Raw genomic sequence first — 9,569 nt, 5'->3', positions numbered from 1 at the left:
GATGGCACTTCAAATCCGCTGAGGGACTTATGGAGCGTCTCAAGGCCAACTCCCGCTTAACCGATACGACTTTAGTCTGAGGCCACCGCTACAGGTTCGGACATCGGCTCAGGCCATCGTAATTTAAATCACTGTTTGAATTGGTAGATATTGCTGTGTGAGCTGTACTATTTTTTTTATGACAAAGTAAGTAAGACAAACGTAAGATTCAGATCATATCTAGATTGATCATTAGCTTGAAAATTGTATATTATTATTAAACACATTAGTTATATACATCCAAATACGAATCTACAAATAAATCATTTGATAACTTAACTTTAGTATGATATACGAGAAATTCAGTTTGTTTCTTTTTTTCTCGGTCTAACAGCGTATCCTAATGACATGATATTTGACAGTTTTGTGCACTATAATTATCATACTTACAATGAAAGAACTGATAAATTCAGTTATTGTATAACATGATTACGCTTGTTATACTTAATACAAATCACTGTGTAAGAATTTCGAAGAGAGAAGTCGTTAGAAATGTCGACATGGCGTCATAGAAACAAGGTTGTTACTTACAACCACAGATAACATAATATTACATACTTACTTGAAACGAACGTGTAAACATTTATAATTAACATATATTACCTACACATGTGTACATAGGTATCCTTACGGCTGTAATTCAACATAGATTCAATTAGCTATTACACTCAAGTAGCTATTATTATTTACTATCTTATATATCTACTATTATGTTACTAGGTTTGTCAATCTTGTTATTTAGCAGTTAATTTATATTGAATATTAAATATATAATGCCCTTAAATAAAAAACATTTATTTAAGGGCAGCACGCAGGTTTCTTGTTTGTTCTTGTTATAAGTCTACTTTCCGAATAAGCGGTAAAATAAACGAACTTTGCATTGTATTAAATTCATATTATCAGTTCAACAAAAAATATTCGAAGTACAGTAGTCAAATAAAAAGCCCGAACCAACCGAATTAAATTATATCGACAGAAATTGTCGGGATATTCGCTTGAAATTCCGAATTTCTGATTTGGGCTATCGAAATGAGAAATTCATTTGTTTACCAAATTTTATTCATGCAACAGTGACTGAGTATGAAACATACAGATATAACTTATTATTGTCATCCGTATTAATATTCCTAATTTTTTTTCATATATCTATATTATAAAGATATAAGATTTTTTATTCTTGTAATACAATAAGTACTTCAAAAATACTTGACTTGACTGCACTAAAAAAAAAGAAATAAAATTGAATAGATCGATAATAATGTTTTTGAAAAAACAAAAAACTTAAATTCATAGCGATGACAATATTATCTGGTTGCACTAAGAATGAGTGCGTAGTGGTTTCTATGTTGATTATCGTATGCCTCTTGTTATTGTGTAATTATTTATATAAAAAACATCTAATCAAAATAGCAACACACAAGTTTCTCGCTCATTCTTTTTGTGATGAATCTGCATTCCGAATGAGTGGTAGAATAAAAAATATGACTAATCAAAATGCTTGTATTGCGTTTATTTGAATAAAGATTATTTCTATTATTATTTAATTATTCCAAAATCTGTAAACCGACTTTACAAGAAAGAGATATGAGTTATGGTTCAACCTAAATTAATAATCTTACAATTGAACAGAGATATATATAAATATATTCTATATATTTTTTTTATATAAATATTGATTTTATATAATTTTTCTATATAAATATTTATATAATATTTATATAGAAATATTTATTTTTTATTTCTATAGTGAAAAGATATTTTTTAAATAATTGAAGTAGTTTACATTTGTATAATACTCCATAATTTGTTTACCTGCAATGTTAAACGGCATAAAAAATTGCGCCTTTAAAGAAAAAATTTTTTTCGCGTGATGAAAAATAACAAAGACTTACCAATACACAACGCTAGACTCATCCTGCTACATTGGAGTTGATTAAACTTAGCGAAATGTCTACTCACTACGACGGGGATAATAGATAAAAATACCATAGTTAATCAGATCATAATCCTGAAAAGAAATTAGAAACTAATCAGAAGTAGAGGGGTTCTTCAGTAATTGAGAATATAGGGCATTGCTGGTAATGTACCCATCTGGATGACCACCACACAAGTGTGCTAGAAACCAAGCCCTTTAGTCTGGATCTTTTCTATGTAACTATGTATGTATTTACAAGATTCATGTCCAAGTAAGTGTGGCATGTAATTATCTACTTGAAATTGAAAAACTTTGATCATGTTGATCACAATATTTATTTTTTACCTCTGTTATAATATTTTCTTAGTACTCAAAATAAATGCGCTATATAAATTGAAGTACTTTTAATTTACCTATTGAGAGGAATTCAATTGAAAAGGAAACAAAGAATGGCCTGTCGTGAGGTGGTGAATAAGTATTGAGGAACGGGTCTAGGCTAGTAACCCAAGAGATTGTTTTTAAAACAATCAGCGCATAATATCTGATTTGTTATTACACGTAATGAGGTGATAAATACCGCATAACAAAATATATTTACTGAGATTTTATCACTAGTAGATATATAAGTATTATGTCAAGCTGTTGCTGGATTTTATTATTCATTATTTCAGTAGTTCCAAGAATAATAAGTAGCCAGTTCTGAGAAATTGTTTATAATAAATGAGTAAGGTGAGTTTATGTTTAAATGTAATATTAATTTTTTAATAAAATATGGGAGACTGCATAAATTAAAAAAGTAATTTAGACCTTTTTGAGAAAAAGATTAAATTAAGTACATTCTATCTACTACATTGGATCTAAAAAAAAATTTAAATATTCCCTACAATTGGATAATGTAGAATAAAAAATATTTTTATGAGTTCATACCATGGTATATAGAATTTCGTTATATATTTTATAATTTTGTCGGTTGGCTAGATTCATAAACAATCTGAGATAAAATTATTTACACATACTATTTTACTTACAAAATTACGTGCACTGAGAAAATAGTTACATACTATATTTCCTTCTCTTTTTTTATGTTATCGTAACAACAACGTTAATTTCATCTTATGTTACGGTTAGGAAATATTCTATTAAGTCTTTATATGTAGCTATGTATTAACGTTTTACATTAATACTTTACTACATTACTACTTAATACTTGACTCAACACAAGACATGTTAATTATCATCTATAAGTAAAAAAAAAACTTAGTAATGAATTGAAATGGGATGAAACTAGAGTAATTTAGATTTTTATATTAACTATATTATTTTTGAGATTATATAACAATTGAGTCTCTGTTTGTAATTTATAATTAACAGCTTTTCATTAAAAGCAAATATTTTATATCCATCTGTCTATTGGTCTTCCTAATCTCTGAAACTTCGCAATCGATTGTTACGGGAATTTTATTCGCTGATAGCTAACGTTATAAGAAGTAACTTAAGATACTTTCATTTTAGAAATTATATTTTTATAATTTAATTTTACCTATTACTTAGAGAAGAATGTTAATAATTTTATAATGTTGTGTTATGAATGACTGTAAAATATTCAGAATTGTTTAATAAATTATAAATGACACTTTAGGAACAACAAAATAAAGTATTGAATTATAGTGCACTTTGTGCAAGATACCTTTTGTTATACCTTTTACTAAGGCGATTATTTGTATAAAGTTCGAGTAAAGTACTGAGGTGTATCTAGAAAGATAGTGATAGATAGGGAAAACACTGGATACATATATATCCAGTAATTTCACTATTATTATATCTTACTTTTAACTAGCGATCGTTGCAAATCTTTGAATTTCTTGAATTGTTGTATACGCATGTATTATATATATAAACCTTCCTCTTGAATCACTCTGTCTATTGCTGAAATCTGTATTAAAATCCCTTGTGTAATTTAAAGATATAAGCGAACAGACAGCCGTGGTAACTTTATTTAAACTACGTAAAAAATCAGAATAGAGATAACTAAAAAAACCAGGAAGCAGGAATAGATGACACTGAGGTACCTCTTTTTCTATTTTTCAAACTATTCTAAAGGTGCAGCTAGCTTTTACAGCTTCACCGAATGACAGATAGTGTAGGTGGTTCAAAGCCGTGGAAGGACTTATGGAGCGGTCATCACCGAATAATTAGTGCAGATGGCACTCCAAACCCACTTATGCAGAGGCTGACATTCAATCATATATCATATAAATTATATAAATTAATAGGAAGAGCTGCAGGAGAAACCTAAAATATTGAAAGTAGTAGAAAGTCATTTTTATCTACAGAATGTTGCGGCTAGTAATTCTTTTAACATCGCTGAGTCTCGGCTTAGCTTACTTCAATCCACATTACGCATCGGGCCGAACTACTATGGTGCATCTCTTTGAATGGAAATGGGATGATATAGCCGCTGAATGTGAAAGGTTCCTTGGTCCCAATGGCTTTGGTGGTATTCAGGTATATATTGAATAGTTATAGTCTATCACTTAATACATTTCAATATTGGAATATTTTGTAACTTAAGGCATAAATTTATATTAATTATTTTATTACATATAATATCCTGATTTTAGTACTTTTACTATTACACACAAAATACTAGACGGATGCGAATATAACTTGATACGCAGATAGATCATATTACACAGGATATTTTTATCAAGATTTTTTTAAGAGAATGAAACTACGGAGAATACCTAGTATTAATAGTTGTAGTGTTTTAGTTAGTTATAGTATATTTGTAATCGAATGAATGAATTATATGTTGCTGATTATTAAATTAGTAAGTATATTAAATATCGCACAAGGCTTAGAAATGAGAAATTAATTGCCTAAATGAATTAATTTTCCGCAGCACACGAATGTGTTATATTCGTTAAACTACATATGATTCTGAGAAAAATTAGTTTTTAAACGAATGTATTTTTGATTATTATTACTTGGTAATAGTATAAATTTATTTTGATAGATATCACCCCCTAACGAGAACCTGGTTATATGGTCTCACAACCGACCGTGGTGGGAACGCTACCAGCCAATATCATACCGGCTTATAACTCGTTCTGGTAATGAACAACAGTTCGCCAGCATGGTTAGACGGTGCAATAATGCTGGAGTTAGGTGAGTATGAGCACGTACTGTAATACAAAATTAAAAAATAGTTTTAAAATTGATAACGATGCGACATTTCCAAAAAAAATCCAATATTAATATTTTAGAGTATGAGCACGTACTGTAATACAAAATTAAAAAATAGTTTTAAAATTGATAACGATGCGACATTTCCAAAAAAAATCCAATATTAATATTTTATAATAGTAGAAAGGCGCAGAGTTGCTATTTGCTACAATTGTAATGTTTATAAGAATAATTATTATTGATTATAATGTGAAGAAGAGTAAAAATAATATCATTTAGTTGCGGTGATATCAGTTTACAAGCGCTCCATACAACATTACTTACTACTACACTAATCCATACAATTTAAATCCTTTAAAAAGAAAACAATATCTATCTATGACAGGATCTACGTAGATGCTATTATTAATCACATGACTGGTACTTGGAATGAAAACGTTGGCACTGGAGGTAGTAACGCGAACTTTGGCGAGTGGCACTATCCATCTGTACCATATGGTCGTAACGATTTCAACTGGCCCCACTGTGTAATTACTGGCTTTGACTATGGCTGCTGCGCTGACAGGGTAATTATTATCAAAATTTTTAGCATAATGCTCGTTATGCGGTGAGATGCGATTCAGTACGGTACGGTGCGACGTCGTGCGGTACTTGTCTAAACCTATACCTATTTCAGACTTTTATTTTTTTATGTTTTAGTGAAAACTAGCATACATGGTCCCATACACCGTTACTGTATTCAATTGCATTGCACTGCAAGCACATTATCTATGTATTGTTTTATTTATTTATTAATGCTTTACAATAATTATTGTGTCGAATTTAAAATACAAAATTATAATTAAATCTAAAACCATAACAATGTCCAAATATTCATAAATTAAGAATAATAATAACCTCTGTGATAATAATAATAATTTCTAAAGTGAGCTACAGTATCTGTCATTCATTAAAAAAATCATCAATGGAGTAATTAAAAGCATTTTTAAAATAAATGTTATTATAATATATATGTGTCTTAGCCACAGTATTACATACTGTACTGACGTAGGTATTTACGTTTACGTACTGACTTATTTATCTAAACATAAAATGACGACATGGTGTTCGTAAACATAATTATTTAGTGATCGATGACTATAAATTACAAATAAATTCATCAGCTTACCTACACTTGAGCTTGTTCAACTAAATAATTTATTTTTGTATATGAACTTTGTAATTATTTTTAACAATTGATGAAATTGATTCCAAAATTCGCAGGTAAAACTGTGACTTAAAGCTAGTTTGTAATATAATTACTTATCACAATAACCCATGTACGTGATTTATATCGAGAATATTATTAAGCTCTGATAAATAATTTTAGTCAATATGTTTATCAATGGTATAATTAGATTAATCACTAAATTTTATATAATCTGAATTTAAATTGTATATTTGAGAGTGTCCTGTGAATATTTATTCTAAAATTATGGTATGCGATTTATAATCACGTACTGCTTAACTTTCAGGTGCGCAATTGTGAATTGTCCGGCTTGAAGGATTTAAATCAAGGCTCAGAATATGTACGATCAATGATCGTTGGTTTTATGAACAAACTTATTGACTTGGGTGTGGCTGGTTTTAGGTAAATTAGTAGTAAATTACTATTAGTACAAGTAGTAACATGCAATTAATTATTAGCTAACACTGAAAATGTTAATTTTTAGTCTTAACCGTAATGATTCTTCGTGAAAATGTCTGAGGATATTTATTTCAGTTTATCCCATTAACAATATTTTCCTGTAATTTTGAGAACTTGAAGTGAACTATGTACAAAGTCACAAGAATCTATTTCTGACAACAAGCAGTTTGTTTTGTAAGATGTGTTTCTGTTGAAGAGTGAGATGAGGCAGTTAAATTATAGGGTATGTAGAGTCATGACATCTTAATCCTCTGTAATGGCAACGCGTGAATGGTACCATGGGTGTTACATTATGATGAGATGTCCATGCTGCTGTTCATGTACGCAACTTTTACCATTTACCAACAGATTGTTATGAGATATTTGTTTGAAAAAAATGCGATTTATTTCAGAATTGATGCTGCAAAACACATGTGGCCTACAGATCTTCGCGTCATTTACGATAGGCTACATAACTTAAACACAGACCACGGCTTTCCTTCAGGCGCACGACCTTACATCTATCAGGAAGTAATTGATCTTGGCGAAGAAGCTGTCAGTCGTGATGAATATACTCCTCTAGCTGCGGTTACTGAATTCAAATTCGGATTGGAACTTAGCAGAGCCTTTCAAGGTGGCAATCAGCTTAGATGGCTGGTCAACTGGGGTCCTCAGTGGGGCCTCCTAGCGTCTGATGTTTCTTTAACTTTCATTGATAACCATGACAACCAGAGAGGGCATGGTGCTGGTGGAAACATTCTTACATATAAACAGGCTAAGCCGTATAAGGGGGCTATTGCTTTCATGTTGGCACATCCATACGGCGAACCTCAGTTGATGAGTAGCTTCAACTTTATTGATACTGAGGCCGGTCCGCCTATGGATAGCAGTGGTAATATCATCTCTCCTTCTATTAACTCTGTAAGTATTGCATTGATTTAAATAAATATATTTTTTTCTTATTTCATACATCATAATTGCTCCATACTAATATTATGAATTCGAAATATCTGTCTGTGTGTTTTTACGATTGATCGGATCTTGATGATAGATTTTGACATGAAAATCAGTACGGCAAACATAGACATAGCACATTTTTTCTAAAGACAGCAAACGAAGATGCGGGTAATAACTAGTATTATATAAATTTTCAATATAAATAAGCAAACAGCTATTTTATACATATAGCACTTGGTTCTCAACCGCATGGCATAAGCGCTTATATTATAATTATGTGATCTTTGTATATAATAACTTTATACATTAGTATATTCAAATAACTTTTCTTCTTAAATAGGATAACACATGTGGCAATGGATGGATTTGCGAACACCGCTGGCGTCAGATATTCCAGATGGTACAATTCAGAAATGTAGCTTTAGGAACTGGGATTAATGACTGGTGGGACAACGGTGGTAACCAGATAGCTTTCTGTCGCGGCGGCCAAGGTTTCATTGCCTTCAATAATGAATATTGGAGCCTTAACCAGAACTTACAGGTATGAAATTTGTTGATATGTGACGATACGCATCATCTTAGTCTATATTTACTGTTGAGTCTTTTCTATATACCATGTAAACTGTTCTGCCTATCGTAGATAGAATTAACTCATGTAACTTATACAATAATAATAACCTAAAACATTGCATGTAGTGCCATCTAGTTCTAAACATACAGAGATTATACCATGGGTGAAGAGGTACATGTAGAAATAATTTTACATTTTTTATAAATCTATACATAACATACATGTGTACATAGTAATCACCCAGACATACAAATAATCACATCATAATATTGGTATGTAAATCGAACCCTCGATTATCGGAACTGTACCATGCTGCTGGAATACCAACGCCGTCTTGAATATAATACATTATATATTTCTTCAACCTTTATTTTTTAACCGTGCTGATTCAATGCGAGAACTTGTCCATCAAACCTAAATCTTCATTCGTTTGTTTATGGCGTTTTCAAGCGGTAAGAGATTTAATATTATTTTACCTAATCAAATTTAAATTCATACAAATTTCTGTTTTCTTCCAGACTTGCTTGCCAGCTGGAACATATTGTGACATTATTTCTGGTATCAGAAACGGTAACAATTGTACTGGAAAGACTATCCAAGTAGGTAACGACGGTCGCGCAAATATTGTAATCGGTGCAGAGGAATTCGATATGATACTTGCTATTCATAGAGGACCACAGGTAAGTACTGCAGGAATATATACTTATTAAGTCGTCTAAGATAATTTACAAATTAAGGATGTAGTCGGCATGTGTCAGTCATTTTATTTATTATTACATAACTTAAATGCACAAAATACCAAGGTTTTATTGGTAATATTTTATAAAAAGTATATAAAGTAAGTAAGTAAACACATGCATGCATACACAAATATGTATATATATATATATATATATATAGTATACATAAAGCTATAAATAGATATAAATGAAATATATAACTTATCTCTTGCACTAATATATACTGGCATCTGTAGTAAAGTGATCATGAAATTGATATAATGTATCCAGCTATTATATACATTTTTTTCGATCGAATTTGTTATGGGAAATCTTCTAAACTGATCCTCCAATTAATATTTTTCGGCAACTTCAAAATCTATTTTCATAATAGTTTCGCACAGCGTGATGTTATAATTACAATAAATTTATTTAATAGTTTGCATGATTATATATTGTATTATCATATAACTAACATTTCTATTGTATTTTTTGTTGCAGTCAAGAATAGATTAA

The 9,569-nt window shown here is 30.3% G+C and overlaps 1 protein-coding gene across 1 annotated transcript; it reads left to right on the top strand.

Annotated features, from left to right (window-relative positions):
• Nucleotides 1–4,285: 4,285 nt before the first annotated feature.
• LOC131847883 (alpha-amylase 4N-like) lies at nucleotides 4,286–9,569 on the top strand. Its single transcript, XM_059197576.1, has 8 exons — nucleotides 4,286–4,459; nucleotides 4,971–5,122; nucleotides 5,526–5,706; nucleotides 6,655–6,770; nucleotides 7,220–7,727; nucleotides 8,104–8,304; nucleotides 8,853–9,014; nucleotides 9,555–9,569. The coding sequence occupies exons 1-8, from the start codon at nucleotides 4,289–4,291 to the stop codon at nucleotides 9,567–9,569; spliced, it is 1,506 nt and encodes a 501-aa protein (XP_059053559.1). The 5' UTR covers nucleotides 4,286–4,288.

This window comes from Achroia grisella, unplaced genomic scaffold (assembly GCF_030625045.1).
Source record: "Achroia grisella isolate CSIRO2021 unplaced genomic scaffold, CSIRO_AGI_Agris_v1 utg109, whole genome shotgun sequence".
Classification (NCBI taxonomy): Eukaryota; Metazoa; Arthropoda; class Insecta; order Lepidoptera; family Pyralidae; genus Achroia; species Achroia grisella.
Note: the sequence above shows the minus strand (reverse complement) of the source record. Positions and strands in the feature narration are given on the sequence as shown.

Coding starts and splice junctions, on each gene's coding strand:
- LOC131847883 (XM_059197576.1), top strand. CDS start 4,289: ATGTTGCGGCTAGTAATTCTTTTAACATCGCTGAGTCTCGGCTTAGCT. Junction 5,123..5,525: donor TGCAATAATGCTGGAGTTAG/GTGAGTATGAGC, acceptor TATCTATGACAG/GATCTACGTAGATGCTATTA. Junction 7,728..8,103: donor TCTCTCCTTCTATTAACTCT/GTAAGTATTGCA, acceptor CTTCTTAAATAG/GATAACACATGTGGCAATGG.